The sequence below is a fragment of the Mobula hypostoma genome, chromosome 18, assembly GCF_963921235.1.
Source record: "Mobula hypostoma chromosome 18, sMobHyp1.1, whole genome shotgun sequence".
NCBI lineage: Eukaryota > Metazoa > Chordata > Chondrichthyes > Myliobatiformes > Myliobatidae > Mobula > Mobula hypostoma.
Window position 1 is genome coordinate 4,702,208 of NC_086114.1, and position 17,417 is coordinate 4,719,624.

Here is a 17,417-nt window from a genome sequence, read left to right on the forward strand (position 1 = left end):
CCAACACTTTCCTAACCAGTGAGGTTAGGCTAACTGGCCTATAATTTCCTTTCTTTTGCCTTCCTCCCTTCTTAAAGAGTGGAGTGACATTTGCAACCTTCCAGTCCTCCAGAACCATGTCAAAATCAGGTGATTCTTGAAAGATCATGACCAATGCATCCATTATCTCTTCAGCAACTTCTGTCAGGACTCTGGGATCTGGGTGGTGGGGATTTTTGATGATGGAAGCTGCTTTCTATGACAGCATTTGGTGTAGGTGTGCTCAGTGGTGAGGAGGGCTTTACGTGTGATGTACTGAGTCAAATTCACTACTTTTTGTAGGATTTTCCATTCGAAGGCATTGGCGTTCGCGTACCAGGCTGTGATGCAGCTAGTCAGTACATGCTCCACTACACATCTATGGAAGTTTGTCAGAATAGATGTTTAACTTGAAACATCTATCAAGTTTCTTCTCATCTTTCCATGTTCCAGAGAAAACAATTCAAGTTTGTCGAACCTCTCCTACTAGCTGATGCCCTGTAATCCAGTTAGCAACCTTTTCAATGCCCCCTCTGAAGTTTCCACATCCTCCTTGTAATGTAGTGACCAGAACTGTGTACTCCAAGGGTGAGCTAAGCACTTGCATGTTATACTGCAACATAATTTGTTTCTTTAGAGCAGGGGCTCCCAACTTGCGGTCCACGGATCCTTTGGTTAATGGTATGGCTCTGTGGCATTAAAAAAAAAGGTTTGGGAGCCCCTGAGTTAGAAAGTCAATGCGGTAACAGGCCATTCTGTCCCAACGAGCCCATCCAGTTACCCCCATATGACCAATTAACCTCTTCACCCATACGTCTTTGGAATATGGGAGAAATTCTGCAGTGCCAAGTTGCTATTTTGCTTGTAGTTTAATTTTCCTCTGCTTTATAATTTTATATAATCAACTGTGAGTAATTGTTCAGTGAATTGTCAGTAATTGTAGTACATGTGATGATGCATTTTGTTAGAAGTTTCTCTGCAGTTTGTGTAACGCCACAGCCTTCCTTTTCAGAGCTTTCCTCGTCACTGGAGTGTGCTTTAACTCTAGAGAGCAAGATTAGACCATCACGACGACCTTGTTCATTTTCAAGTTTATTGTCACCTGACTGTACAACCAAATGAAGAGATGTTTCCTTCGGACCATGAAGCACCCACAAAACCAATATCACACAAAGCACATAAAACTAAAATATTACCATCAATACATTAATAAAATATAATTCAAAGTGCATGTGGTGTGCAGCACGTGTAAACAGTTAACAGTACAGTTCTCTGCTTTCTCTCTTACAGTAGTGACTTTGTTACTGTTGTTTTTAATTGTTATGAACACCGAATAAAGTGGCTATAAATAATTACAAGATTAGCATCTTATGCCTCACTTTTGAAGAACCTCTGAGTCACTATCACTAGATCAAACAATGATTTCCTGACCCTATACTGTGTGTGTGCAGTTCTGATTCCTTCATTACAGGAAAGATGCCTTTCTAAAGTCCATTGCAGCGTCCAAACATCTTCATTAGTTTAGTATCATTGAGAAACGTGGGCACCCACACCCATCTGCCTTTCCCTGGGGCCAAGAACTGATCCTTGGGGCTATTTCTCCAGTTACATCCATCCATTTATTACAACCGTTTTCTATGCAGTATGGCCACTTTCCTGTCACAAACTCCAAGAACAATACAAGTTCTTGTTTTATGTGAGAGTCTTTTTCACCTTGTATCCTCAAAGGATTTCATAGAAACATAGAAAACCTACAGCACAATACAGGCCCTTCGGCCCACAAAGCTGTTCCGAGCATGTTTCTACTTTTCTGAGCTCCATGTACCTGTCCAGGAGTCTCTTAAAAGACCCTATCGTATCCACCTCCACCACTGTCACCGGCAGCCCATTCCACACACTTACCCCTGACATCTCCTCTGTACCTGCATTTCCTGAGGAGTCACCTTGTGTTCACACACCCCTGTGCCTCGCATCACTTTGTGGACTTACAACTAATCTATATATATGTACTTGTATTTACTGTGTTTATTATCTTTATCTTGTGTTTTTTTGTGCTGCATTGGATCTGGAGTTACAATTATTTCATTCTGCTTTACACTTGGGTACTGGAAATGACATTAAACAGCCTTAAATCTTGAAAAGACCTTTAGGAAATTTGTCAGACAGGATAACCATTTTCCTCCTTCATTCCAAAGACGTATGAGTTAGTGTGAGTGAGTTGTGGCGTACTGTGTTGGCGCTGGAAGCGTGGCAACACTTGCGGGCTGTCCCAGTGCAATCCTGAATGGAAGTGATGCATTTCGCAGTGTGTGTTGATGTGCATGTGACAAATAAGGCTAATCTTTAATATTTAAAACCATGCTGGCTTGGTCTGAATTGCCAGGGGATATTTTTGTCATGTTAAAGGCATTATGTACTTGTTACTACTTTATGTTATGCTAGTTGACTTTATGATGTGTTAGTAAGTTTCAGCATGTTTATCCACACATTTAACCGGGAACCATCAAACACTGATTAACATAGTCATCAAATACAATATTACAGTGTACTCCTGATTAAATCAGTGTATTTTTTTTACAATAAATTGTTGTACATTATTTTGGATTAAACCATGTAAGCAGGAAGAAATTGGACCAAAGAATTGGAGATGTAACATTACATGGGTGGTTGGTAAGGGTGGTACTGTTGGCTCTACAGGGTGGTTGGCACAGGCACAGCCATCGGCGCAATGGAGTGGTCTGTACTGCTGGAGCTGTTGGCTGCACAGAGTGGTCGGTACAGGCGGAACTGTCAGCTCTACGGAGTGGTTGGTACAGGCAACAGAGTGGCTGTCACAGGTGGAAACAGCTCTACAGAGTGGTCAGCACAGGCACTGCCGTTGGCTGTGACTGTGATGCCCACTCTGTAGCGCCATTGGCTCTGCGGAGTGGCCGTCACAAGCGGAAATGGCTCTATGTAGTGGTCGGTACAGGTGGACCTGTCAGCTCTGCGGAGTGGTCGGTACAGGCGGAACTGTCGGCTCTGCGGAGTGGTCGGTACAGGCGGAACTGTCGGTTCTGCGGAGTGGTCACGGGCACTGCAGTTGGCTCTACAGAGTGGCCGTCACAGGCGGAAATGGCTCTATGGAGTGGTCGGTACAGGCGGAACTGTCGGCTCTACATAGTGGTCGGTACAGGTGGAACTGTCAGCTCTGCGGAGTGGTCGGTACAGGCGGAACTGTCGGCTCTGCGGAGTGGTCACGGGCACTGCAGTTGGCTCTACAGAGTGGCTGTCACAGGCGGAAATGGCTCTATGGAGTGGTCGGTACAGGCGATACCTTATAGCTGTGTTAAGCTTCACAAAGCAAGAAACGTACCTTATAAACTCATCAGCTGAAATGTTCTTTTCACAGCTCTTTAATGGAAAATTTTAAGAATATTACTTGCTAATTTTTCCTCATCTCGCTGCTAAATGGTTATACCTTCTCCTGTAATGGTGTCCCCTCAATTCTGATTCCTCCAGTTAGGAGTGATGACCTCTTGCTCCTTATCCTGTTAATCCCTCCCAGAGCTATGCAAATGTTTTTTGTTCCAAATTCATGGGATATTGTACATATAGGGAAAACTGCTCTTCACAGGAACCTGCCTGGATTAGAACATAGAACATAGAAATCTACAGCACATTACAGACCTTTCGACCCACCATGTTGTGCTGACCATGTAACCTACTGTAGAAACTGCCTAGAATTACCTTACTGCATAGCATAGCCTCTATTTTTCTAAGCTTCGTATACCCAAGAGCCTCTTAAAAGACCCTGTTATATTTACCTCTACCACCGTCACTGGCAGGGCATTCCACACACCAACCACTCTGTGTGGAAAAACTTAACCCTGACATCCCCCCTGTACCTACTTCCAAGCACCTTAAAACTATGCCCTTTCACGTTAGCCATTTCAGCCCTGGGAAATAAGCCTCTGTGTATCCACACGATCAATGCCCCTCATCATCTTGTATGCCTCTATCAGGTCACCTCTCATCCTCCGTCGCTCCAAGGAGAAAAAGTCAAGTTCACTCAACCTATTATCATAAGATGCGCTCTCCAATCCAGGCAACATTCTTGTAAATCTCCTCCTTCTGTACTCTATCTATAGTATCCACATCCTTCCTGTAGTGAAGTGACCAGAACTGAACACAGTACTCCAGGTGGGGTCTGACTAAGGTTTTATATAGATCATTACCTCACAGCTCTTGAACTCAATCCCACGGTTGATGAACGCCAACACACCATACACCTTGTTAACAACACTGTCAATCTGTGTAGCAGTTTTGAGTGTCGCATGGACACAGACCCCAAGGTCTCTCTGATTCTAGTGTAGGGGTGGAAAATTTTACAAGGGGGACCAGTTTAGTATTGGTTATTGAGAGAAGGTGCCCTTGGGCCTGGTAGTTTTGTGTTTTTGTATCTTCTGCTTGATGGATGGGTGTGCAGGAGAGAATGTCTAGGGTCGGTGAGGTCCTTGATTCTACTGGCTGCTTTCCTGAGGCTGTGGGAAGTTTTGACAGAGTTCACGAGGGGCAGTCTGGTTTGTGTGTTAGGCTGAGATGTGTCCACAGATCTGTAGTTTCATGCAGTCACGTGCAGAGCAGTTTCCATACCAAGAATAGTATGATGCAGACATCTTGTACATTAAAGACAAATTCGTTAGAGATAGTACCAGTCGAACGGCAGAGCAGCCATCAGTTGTAGTGGGGCAGGGGGCGCATTGCCGACAACAGCACATCTTTCTCTTCATGAATCTCACCTGTCACCTACCAGCTTGTACTCTTCTCCCTTTTACCCCCCACCCGCCCCTGTCCCCACCTTATTCTGGCTTCTGCCCCCTTTCTTTCCAGTTCTGATGAAGGGTATCAGCCCAAAAAGTCGACGTTTCATTCCTGTCCTGCTGACTTTCTCCAGCATTGTGTGCATTGCTCTGTAGAATCTCTGGTGTTTACTGTTTGATTCACCTCATGTGTAGCAGGTTTCCAGCGAGGCCAAATAATTAATCCCATTCCCCTTCTCTTTCACTCCTTCGCTTATTCCCTCTCACACATGCCCCTCAAACCTGATTCTTTCTTGCCAGGAACCTGAACTATCAGATACTTTGCAGAAGCCATTTAAGCGACTGAGATGTTGTTAGAATGCAGGAGGGAATCCACAATCATACAGTCCTTGGGGAGGCCAGGGTTGAACCCAACGCTTCTGGACGGAAAGCGTTACCACTGCCTGCCTGAAACTTCACTGGCAAGTTGTTCATTTCCTGTCCAAATGCAAGGCTCATTTTAAGTTTAATGGCACTGGGCTTCTAACCTACTCCAAGATCAATCTTCCCTACTAATAGCTTTCCATTTTTTTCTGTCATCCATGTGTCCAGCTAAGTTTCTTAAATGAGCTGAAAACCTAGGAGCAGATTTGGCCCATTGAGTCTCAACCTCATTCTCCTGCTTTCTCCCTGTAACCTTTTTCCTTATTAATCAAGAACCTATCAATCCCTGCTTTAAGTATACCAATGACTTGACCTCCACAGCCATTTGTGGCAATGAATTTCACAGGTTCACCACCTTCTGGCTAAAGAAATTTCTCATCTCCCCTATAAAGGGACGTCCTTGTACTCTGAGGCTGTGCCCTCCAGTCCTAGACATCCCTAACTGCTTCATTCACCAGCCCTGACAGTGTATTCCACACACCCACCACTTTGTGTTATTTGAAAAAAACTTTCTCTGATATCCCCTCTATATTTTCCTCCAATCACTGTAAAATTATACCCTCTCATATTAGCCATTTCTGCCCTGGGGAAAAGTCTCTGGCTGTCCTTTCACCCTGTACACTTCTCGCCCTCTATCACTCCAAAGTGAAAAGCCCCAGCTCACTCAACCTTTCCACATAAGACGTGTGCTCTAATCCAGGCAGCATCCTGGTAATTTCTCCTCTGCTCTCTCTCTCTCTCTATCTATCTCTCTCTCTATCTCTCTCTCGCTCTCTCTCGCTCTCTTTCGCTCTCTCTCTCTATCTCTCTCTATCTCTCTCTATCTCTCTCTATCTCTCTCTATCTCTCTCTATCTCTCTCTATCTCTCCCACATCCATCCGATAAAGAGATAACCAGAACTGAACACATCTTCAAGTGTGGTCTAACCAGAGTTTTATGGTGCTGCAACATCTTCATGGCTCTTGAACTCATTGCCCTGACTAATGCCAGTGAGTCACCGTACAGCTTCTTGATCACGCTATCAATTTGCGCAGCAACTTTCAGGGATCTATATATCTAGACACCAGGATCCTTCTGTTCCTCCACACTGCTAAAAGTCCAGTCTTTAACCTTGTACTCTGCCTTCAAGTTCAACTTTGGCTGATAATGTTTGTAGTACTTAAGATGTCTTTATAATCCTAGTTCCAATCTCTTTATTTTCTTAGATGGCCAAGTTACCCCTTTGGTCGAACTGTCAGCCAAGCAAGTTGCCCTGCACATTCCCTTCGAAGTGGTTGAGAAGGTTTATCCACCGGTCCCTGAGCAACTGCAGCTTCGCATTGCCTTCTGGAGCTTCCCTGAGAATGAGGAAGACATCAGGTAATAAACGGCAAACACACACCGTCTGGTGAATGGGAAACACGTTATCTTTGGACCCAGAGCTTGTTTGGGCTCAGCGATCCTCAGACCCCCTTTTTGAAGACAGAGGAACTGAGACATATCCCGCACATAATAAATAAATAAGCAATAGAGAACTCTATAACTCGTGTTCTCGGCGTTATTTATTTATTATTCTTACTTTTTTTTTGTATTTGCAGAGTTTGTCTTTTACACATTGGTTGTTTGTCAGTCTTTGTAGTTTTTCATTGATTCTGTTGTATTTCACTGTTCTACTGCAAGAAAATGAATCTCGATAGTATGTGGTGTTGGTTGTTGACGCAAATGACACATTTCACTGTATGTTTTGATGCACATTTAGCAAATAAAGCAAATCCTTTTTCCCCTCTAGAAATGAGTCTAGAGAGATAGTCCTGAGATTTGTTCAGTGCCTTGGGCTGTGATTGGTGCATTAAGTGATGATGCTTATGAGAAAGCGCCTTCAGGGTCTGTTTTTTCCCGATTCTGCAATGTCCTTGCCTAGGATTAACTTTATTTGTCACATGTACAGTACATTGAAACATCAAAATGTACTGGGCATCAAATCCAACCAGCGAGGACTGTGCTGTCTGTAAGTGTAGCCACACTTTCAGCAGTACCAGAGCACGCCCACACTCACTAACACTAAAGGTACGTGTTTGGAGTGTGGGAGGAAACCAGAGCACCCGGAGGAAACCCACGTGTTCACAGGGAGAATGCGCAAATTCCTTGCGGACAGCGGCAGGAATTGATCCCGGGCTGCAGACACCGTAAAGCGTTACGCTAACAGCTACAGCTACTGTGACTCCAGCAGTGTTGGCTTTTGGTTCTGCAGCCTGTGCACGGAACCCTGTATCGGTTCTGGGGAAGTACTACTCCGTTTGAGATGGTTTACTCAAGCCTGCAGCTGCTCTCTTGGATAAATGGTGAAAGGTCCCCTGTGAACATGTCGCAGAGGTGCAGGACAGTTGTACCTGGTGTCTTAGCTAATGCTACTTACCTAATCAATACTTCAAAGCAGATTATCTGTTCGTTATTATGTTATTGAGCGTGGGGGGGTGGGGTTGCTGTACATAAGCTAGAACATAGAACAGTCCAGGCCCTTCCACCCACAATGCTGTGCCAACCTTTTAACCTACTTGGAGATCATCACCAAGGACCTCCACCACCTAGGCCATGCTCTCAACACCAAGGCCCTAGAGTGGAAAAGCCTACAAAAAGTAGTGGATACAGCCCAGTTCATCACAATGTAACTCTGGAATTTAGAAGGCTGAGAGGGGATCTTATTGAAACGTATAAGATTATTAAGGGATTGGACATGCTGGAGGCAGGAAGCATGTTCCCGCTGATGGGTGAGTCCGGAACCAGAGGCCACAGTTTAAGAATAAGGGGTAGGCCATTTAGAACGGAGTTGAGGGAAAACTTTTTCATCCAGAGAGTGGTGGATATATGGAATGCTCTGCCCCAGAAGGCTGTGGAGGCCAAGTCTCTGGATGCTTTCAAGAAAGAGATGGATAGAGCTCTTAAAGATAGCGGAATCAAAGGTTATGGGGATAAGGCAGGAACTGGATACTGATTATGGATGATCAACCATGATCACAGTGAATGATGGTGCTGGCTCGAAGGGCTGAATGGCCTACTCCTGCACCTATTGTCTATAATGTAGCCCTCTTACCAGGGCTCGTATACAAACTTGGCTCGTTAGCTAACACTGCTATCAGCTACATGATTCAGCAGTAGGAAGGCCATCTTTCATAAACATATATGTATGATTTGGGCTTCAACTAAACAGAAATGTCGTGATGTTCAATTAAAGCAATCTTGATTTGAGCGAATGCTGTGTAAATGCTGCCCATACACCGTTATTGGTTGGCAAAAAATAAAAGATTGTACACTCCATAAAATTATAAAGGAAGTATATTTACAAATTTCAGCTTTATTAAACAGTTATTAAGAGACAAAAAAGAAAGAAGATTTGAAAAAATGGCCCATTACAGTTAGACCAGTCTAAATGTACACATGACCATTGGGGCTTATCTCTTCCAAACTATTACTACTATTAGTAGTAGTAGTAGTTTGGCAACAGCACATGAAGAATGTCGAGCTCTATGACAACCTACCATTGCTCACCACTAAAATCAAGGCGAGAAGACTGCAACTAGCGGGGCACTGTCTACGCCACCCCGAGCTACCTGCCAGCCTAGTCATCATATGGGAGCCCAAGCATGGGAGGATGAACCCTGGGCGCCCTCCCAAGACTATGGTCAACACGCTCCTAGAAGACAGCAGCGCGGCTACTGAACACACTGATGAGGGAGAAGTGGAGAGTCTGTCATCGTGCCCGACGCCAGCCCCCTTAGGCCTGAGTCGACGTAGTAGTAGTACCAAAGGCTGAGTATAACCATTACGCATTGTGCCAAATCCATGGTCTGCGTGAAAGCACCCGCCACAGTCTGAACTCATCTAAAATAAACTGGCTCTCTCTCAGGAGCATTCGCTACCCCTCCTTGGAGTCATTCATCTGCACAAAACACTTCTTGTAGCGATGCTCTCCTTGCCACAGATTCTGCAGCGTCTTCCCTTCTGTCCTGCTGTGCAGCTACTGCCAAAAGACCCCTGAACACTGTCACAAATCTCTCTCCGCCCCACTTTCTCTAGAACCTTCTCCAGATCCCACCATCCTGATTGGCTAACACAACATTCCTAAGCTGAACAGTGAAACACCTACAGTAGAGTAGAAGAATTCTTAACCAGGGCATTGCAACAGGAAAAGCCCTCCCCACCATTAAGCACATTCTCAAAGACTCATACCACAAGAAAGCATCATCAGGGACCCGCACCATCCAGGCCACTGCTACCTTTGGGAAGGAGATGCAGGAGCCTTGGCTCCCACACCACCAGATTCAGGAACAGTTATCACCCTACAACAATCAGGCTCTTGAATCAGTGTGGATACCTTCACTCTCAACTCTGAACTGTTTTCACAAACTATGGACTTGCCTTTCAAGCAGACTACAGCTCATGATCTTAGTGCTATTTATTTATTTATTTATTTATTGCATAGTTTGTCTTTTGCACATTGTGTGTAGTTTTTCATCGATTCTGTGATATGTTCTGCTGTGAATACCTGCATGCTAATGAATCTCAGGGTCATATATGGTGATGTAATACACACCTTAAACTTTGATCAACCTAACCCTTCCTACTCACATAACCCTCATGTACCTATCTAAGAATTTCTTAAATGTCCCCAATGTATCTGCCTCTACCACCACCCTTGGCAGGTTGTTCCACACACCTAACCCTCTCTCTGTGTGTTTTTAAAAAAAAAAAATTAACCTACCTCTAACATCCCCAATTTACTTCGTCACAGTCGTGATGAGGCTTCGAGAGCACTTTGCCTGTGGGGAGCTTTGTCACATTCTGAGAGGAATGTGAGAGCCCTTTTCACTGTCATGGAAGGTCCATTTTCACCTCCAAGCCATTTAACGCAGAGTGTGAGTGAAGCAAATGCAGACTGATGCCGCTGACAGATGTGGTTGGCATTACAGCTTGTGGTTCCTACATTGCCACTTGTCACAAGGTTTACCAGAATCTGTAAAACCCCCTGTGAGGCTTGGCTCACAGTGCATACATAAAAACTGAAAGCCAGCATTCAGTTTACACAGAACATATGCTTTCTGATAATTAAGGTGCGGTTGATGGTCGTTGACAGTAGGAACTTATTTCTGACAAACACAAAAATTATGAGCTCAGTGGCTTCTAAATACCAGCTCCCCGGAAATCAGGGTTATCTTCATGCTCACTTCTGACTTTTGCTCTTTGGCCTGGAGATTTGGGAAGGATCTTCTCTCAGCAGTGTTTCCTGCTTCTGGAGTACACAAGGAGAAACAGATTAACCTGGTTCTTTCTAACCAAGTAACTGAGCCTCAACACTCGTTTAACCTTCTACGGAGATTGGTACAACAGTCAGTCCTTGTATGGAAGAATCTTGTATACGTTGTTGAATTTCTACAATGACTCTATAACTCATGATCTCTATTTTTTTCCTTTTTGTATTTGCACGATTTGTTGTCTTCTGCACGCTGGTTGTGTATCTGTGCAGTTTTTCATTGATTCTATTGTGTTTGTATTTATTGTGAATGCCTGCAAGGACATCTTCATTCTGGAATGAAAAGCCTCATCCTGAGAGCAGATAAAGCGGAAACTTCCACCCTGCCCTCAAATTTACCTGGTCCATTTCCCACACCTCCTTCCTCTTTCTCAATCTCAATCAACCCCTCTCCCCCCCCCCCCCCCCCCCCCCCCCCCCCCCCCCCCCCCCTCTCCCCCCCCCCCCCCTCCCCCCCCCCCCCCCCCCCCCCCCCCCCCCCCTCCCCCCCTCCCCCCCCTCTCCCCCCCCCCCCCCCCCCCCCTCCCCCCCCTCCTCCCCCCCCTCTCCCCCCCCCCCCCCCCCCCTCTCCCCCCCCCCCCCTCTCCCCCCTCTCCCCCCCGTTTACCGATGTCTATTTATAAACCCACCAACTCTCTCAGATACCTGCACTATACCTCTTCCCACCCTGTTACTTGTCAAAATGCCATCCCCTTCTCTCAATTCCTCTGTCTTTGCTGCATCTGCTCTCAGGATGAGGCTTTTCATTCCAGAATGAATGAAATGTCCTTCTTCTCCACAGATGGGGCTTCCCTTCCTCCACCATCAATACTGCCCTCAACTGCATCTCTTCCATTTCACGCACGTCTGCCTTTACCCCTTTGCTCCTGGCACCACACCAAGTATGGGGTTCCTCTTGTCCTCGCCTACCACCCCACCGGCCTCCGCATCCAGCACATAATTCTCCATAACTTCCACCATCTTCAATGGGACCCCACCACCAAGCACATCTTTCCCTGTCCCCCACTTTCTGCTCTCTGCAGGGTTCACCCCCAATGTGACTTCCTTTTGTCTCTCCCCCACTGATCTCCCTCCTGGCACATCCTTGCAAGTAGAACAAGTGCTACACCTGCCCCTACACACCACCTCCCTCACTACCATTCAGAGTCCAAACAGTCCTTCCAGGTGAGGTGACACTTCGCCTGTGAATCTGTTGGAGTCATCTACTGTATCTGGTGCTCTGAGTGTGGCCTCTTGTATATCGGTTAGACCCGACGTAGATTTGGAGACTGCTTCACTGATCATCTACACTCCATCCTCCAGAAAAGCTGGGATCGCCCAGTGGCCATCCATTATAATTCCACTTCCCATTCCCATTCCCTCTACTGTCGTAATGAGGCCACACTCTGGTTGGAGGAGCAGCACCTTGTATTCCGTCTGGGTTGGCTTCAACCTGATGGCATGCATTTCCTGTGATGTCTCCCCCACTTTCACCTTCACCATTCCCCATTCTCATTTCTCTCTCTCACCTTATCTTTTTGCCTGCCCATCACCTCCATTTGGTGTTCCTCCACCTTTTCTTTCTTCCATGGCCTTCTGTTCTCTCCTATCAGACTCCCCCTTCTCCAGCCCTGTATCTCTTTTACCAATCAACTTGCCAGCTCTTTACTTCACCCCTACCCCCTCCTCCTGGCCTTACCCATCACCTTCCCCTCACCTTCTAATTTGACACCTCATCTTTTTTTTTCTCCAGTCCTGATGAAGGTTCACAGCTCAAAATGTCAACTGTACTCTTTTGGACAGATGCTGTGTGGCCTGCTGAGTTCCTCCAGCAGTCTGTGTGTGTGTTGCTGACTGTATCAGCCTCTTTTTGCCAGTTTTTCTATTTTGGGGTATTGGTGTTTCCATACCAGGCCATGATGCAACCAGTCAGGATACTCTCCACTGTGCATCTATGGAAATTTCTTGAACTGAAGTTGCTCAGAGCCTCAGTCAGATTTATTAAATCTCACATGAAGTCAATATATGATGTACATTAAGATGCATGGTTTTATTTTTACTGATAACTGTAGGTTGATTCTGTCGGAAACCAGTGGCCCAGGATTGATAATTGGATTATTATTGTCACATGTCAGCCATTATTATTGTTAACCATCAGGCTCTTGAACCAAAGGGGATAATGTCTCTGAACTTCCCTTGCCCCATCATTCAAATGTTCCCACAATCAAAGGAGTCCTCACCCGATGTTTCTCAATATGTATTGCTTATTTAGTATTATTATTATTGCTTTCATTTTACATAGAAACATAGAAACATAGAAAATAGGTGCAGGAGTAGGCCATTCGGCCCTTCGAGCCCGCACCGCCATTTATTATGATCATGGCTGATCATCCAACTCAGAACCCAGCCTTCCCTCCATACCCCCTGACCCCTGTAGCCACAAGGGCCATATCTAACTTCCTTTTAAACATAGCTAATGAACTGGCCTCAACAGTTTGCTGTGGCAGAGAATTCCACAGATTCACCACTCTCTGTGTGAAGAAGTTTTTCCTAACCTCGGTCCTAAAAGGCTTCCCCTCTATCCTCAAACTGTGACCCCTCGTTCTAGACCTCCCCAACATCGGGAACAATCTTCCTGCATCTAGCCTGTCCAATCCCTTTAGGATCTTATACGTTTCAATCAGATCCCCCCTCAATCTTCTAAATTCCAACGAGTACAAGCCCAGTTCATCCAGTCTTTCTTCATATGAAAGACCTGCCATCCCAGGAATCAATCTGGTGAACCTTCTTTGTACTCCCTCTATGGCAAAGATGTCTTTCCTCAGATTAGGGGACCAAAACTGCACACAATACTCCAGGTGTGGTCTCACCAAGGCCTTGTACAACTGCAGTAGTACCTCCCTGCTCCTGTACTCGAATCCTCTCGCTATAAATGCCAGCATACCGTTCGCCTTTTTCACCGCCTGCTGTACCTGCATGCCCACTTTCAATGACTGGTGTATAATGACACCCAGGTCTCGTTGCACCTCCCCTTTTCCTAATCGGCCACCATTCAGATAATAATCTGTTTTCCTATTTTTGCCACCAAAGTGGATAACTTCCCATTTATCCACATGAAATTGCATCTGCCATGAGTTTGCCCACTCACCCAACCTATCCAAGTCACCCTGCATCCTCTTAGCATCCTCCTCACTGCTAACACTGCCACCCAGCTTCGTGTCATCCGCAAACTTGGAGATGCTGCATTTAATTCCCTCATCCAAGTCATTAATATATATTGTAAACAACTGGGGTCCCAGCACTGAGCCTTGCGGTACCCCACTAGTCACCGCCTGCCATTCTGAAAAGGTCCCGTTTATTCCCACTCTTTGCTTCCTGTCTGCTAACCAATTCTCCACCCACACCAATACCTTACCCCCAATACCGTGTGCTTTAAGTTTGCACACTAATCTCCTATGTGGGACCTTGTCAAAAGCCTTTTGAAAATCCAAATATACCACATCCACTGGTTCTCCCCTATCCACTCTACTAGTTACATCCTCAAAAAATTCTATGAGATTCGTCAGACATGATTTTCCTTTCACAAATCCATGCTGACTTTGTCCGATCATTTCACCGCTTTCCAAATGTGCTGTTATCACATCCTTGATAACTGACTCCAGCAGTTTCCCCACCACCGACGTTAGGCTAACCGGCCTATAATTCCCCGGTTTCTCTCTCCCTCCTTTTTTAAAAAGTGGGGTTACATTAGCCACCCTCCAATCCTCAGGAACTAGTCCAGAATCTAACGAGTTTTGAAAAATTATCACTAATGCATCCACTATTTCTTGGGCCACTTCCTTAAGCACTCTGGGATGCAGACCATCTGGCCCTGGGGATTTATCTGCCTTCAATCCCTTCAATTTACCTAACACCACTTCCCTACTAACATGTATTTCGCTCAGTTCCTCCATCTCACTGGACCCTCTGTCCCTTACTATTTCTGGAAGATTATTTATGTCCTCCTTAGTGAAGACAGAACCAAAGTAATTATTCAATTGGTCTGCCATGTCCTTGCTCCCCATAATCAATTCACCTGTTTCTGTTTGCAGGGGACCTACATTTGTCTTTATCAGTCTTTTCCTTTTTACATATCTATAAAAGCTTTTACAGTCCGTTTTTATGTTCTCTGCCAGTTTTCTCTCATAATCTTTTTTCCCCTTCCTAATTAAGCCCTTTGTCCTCCTCTGCTGAACTCTGAATTTCTCCCAGTCCTCAGGTGAGCCACTTTCTCTGGCTAATTTGTATGCTACTTCTTTGGAATTGATACTATCCCTAATTTCTCTTGTCAGCCACGGGTGCACTACCTTCCTTGATTTATTCTTTTGCCAAACTGGGATGAACAATTGTTGTAGTTCATCCATGCAACCTTTAAATGCCTGCCATTGCATATCCACCGTCAATCCTTGAAGTGTCATTTGCCAGTCTATCTTAGCTAATTCATGTCTCATACCTTCAAAGTTACCCCTCTTTAAGTTCAGAACCTTTGTTTCTGAATTAACTACGTCACTCTCCATGTTAATGAAGAATTCCACCATATTATGGTCACTCTTACCCAAGGGGCCTCTCACGACAAGATCGCTAATTAACCCTTCCTCATTGCTCAAAACCCAGTCCAGAATAGCCTGCTCTCTAGTCGGTTCCTCGACATGTTGGTTCAAAAAACCATCCCGCATACATTCCAAGAAATCCTCTTCCTCAGCACCTTTACCAATTTGGTTCACCCAGTCTACATGTAGATTGAAGTCACCCATTATAACTGCTGTTCCTTTATTGCACACATTTCTAATTTCCTGTTTAATACCATCTCCGACCTCACTACTACTGTTAGGTGGCCTGTACACAACTCCCACCAGCGTCTTCTGCCCCTTAGTGTTACGCAGCTCTACCCATATCGATTCCACATCTTCCCGGCTTATGTCCTTCCTTTCTATTGCGTTAATCTCTTTTTTAACCAGCAACGCCACCCCACCTCCCCTTCCTTCGTGTCTATCCCTCCTGAATATTGAATATCCCTGAACGTTGAGCTCCCATCCCTGGTCACCCTGGAGCCATGTCTCTGTGATCCCAACTATATCATAATCATTAATAACAATCTGCACTTTCAATTCATCCACCTTATTACGAATGCTCCTTGCATTGACACATAAAGCCTTCAGGCACTCTTTTACAACTCTCTTAGCCCTTTTTAATGCTTGCCCTGGATTTGTCAGCCTGCCACTTTTACTTTTCCCCTTTGTACTTTTTGCTTCTACGCTCACTTTACACCCCTCTGTCTCTCTGCACTGGTTCCCATCCCTCTGTTGTGAACTAACCTCCTCACACCTAGCCGCTTTAATTTGATTCCCACCCCCCAACCATTCTAGTTTAAAGTCACCTCAGTAGCCCCCGCTAATCTCCCTGCCAGGATATTGGTCCCCCGAGGATTTAAGTGTAACCCGTCCTTTTTGTACAGGTCACACCTGCGCCAAAAGAGGTCCCAATGATCCAAAAACTTGAATCCCTGCCCCCTGCTCCAATCCCTCAGCCACGCATTTATCCTCCACCTCATCGCATTCCTACTCTCACTGTCGCGTGGCACAGGCAGTAATCCCGAGATTACTACCTTTGCGGTCCTTTTTCTCAACTCCCTTCCTAGCTCCCTATATTCTTCTTTCAGGACCTCATCCCTTTTCCTACCTATGTCATTGGTACCTATATGTACCAGGACCTCTGGCTCTTCACCCTCCCACTTCAGGATATCTTGGACACGATCAGAAATATCCCGGACCCTGGCACCAGGGAGGCAAACTACCATCCGAGTCTCTGGACTGCGTCCACAGAATCGCCTATCTGACCCCCTTACTATCGAGTCCCCTATCACAACTGCCCTCCTCTTCCTTGCCCTACCCTTCTGAGCTACAGGGCCAGACTCTGTGCCGGAGGCAGGGCCACTGTCGCTTCCCCCGGGTAAGCTGTCCCCCCCAACAGTACTCAAACAGGAGTACCTGTTGTTAAGGGGCACAGCCGCCGGGGTACTCCCCATCACCTTCCTTTTCCCCTTCCCCCTCCTAACCGTGACCCACTTGTCTGCCTCCCGTGGCCCCGGCGTGACCACCTGCCTTCCACTCCTCTCTATCACCTCCTCACTCTCCCTGACCAGACGAAGGTCATCGAGCTGCAGCTCCAGTTCCGTAACGCGGTCCCTTAGGAGCTGCATCTCGATGCACTTGGCGCAGATGTAGACGTCCGGGAGGCTTGGAGACTCCAGGGCCTCCCACATCCGACACCGAGAACAGCAAACTGCCCTCACAGTCATAATGCCCCTCTCCTCAAATAGCAACAGAAAATGAATGTCAAACCTTCCTCGCCTCGCCCGCTTCCGCCTAAGCCCGGTGAGCCGAAGCCCTTAAGTCTTCACTCTGCTCCCGGCTCACTCCGCAGCCCGCAAACTACGCTGCCCGCTCTCTGAGGCTCTGTTCCTTTTAAATCTGCCGCGCTGCACTGCCCGACGTCACACGCCTGCGCAGTCCCGCCTCTCAGAAAGCCGTTGGAGAAAAAAAAATAACGAAAATTTCAAAAATCTCTTTTTCGGCACTCCCACTCAGACTCTCAGACTCCTTCTTCGAATCAAATCCGAAGCAGGATGTCTGCCCTTTTAAATCTGCCGCGCTGCACTGCCCGACGTCACACGCCTGCGCAGTCCCGCCTCTCAGAAAGCCGTTGTATTTGCTCAGTTTGTTGTCTTCTGCGCTCTAGTTGAAATCCCAGTTTGGGTAGTCTTTGGTCTGTTATGGTTATTATTCTATAGATTTGAGTATGCTCAGAAGAAAAAGAATCTTCGGGTTGTATATGGTCAATATATGCACTTTGATTTTAAATTTACTTT

At 46.0% G+C, this 17,417-nt stretch overlaps 1 protein-coding gene across 4 annotated transcripts in view; it reads left to right on the top strand.

Annotated features, from left to right (window-relative positions):
• The window catches only part of zswim8 (zinc finger, SWIM-type containing 8), a 187,452-nt gene that overhangs the window by 23,572 nt on the left and 146,463 nt on the right, over positions 1-17,417 (top strand). For 3 of the 4 annotated variants that reach the window (XM_063070363.1, XM_063070365.1, XM_063070364.1), the window contains exon 3: positions 6,450-6,603. In XM_063070363.1, coding sequence (XP_062926433.1) covers positions 6,450-6,603 — 154 coding nt within the window. Of the gene's footprint in view, positions 1-6,449; positions 6,604-17,417 lie in introns of those variants that run through there. The other variant, XM_063070367.1, reaches the window with a different exon arrangement.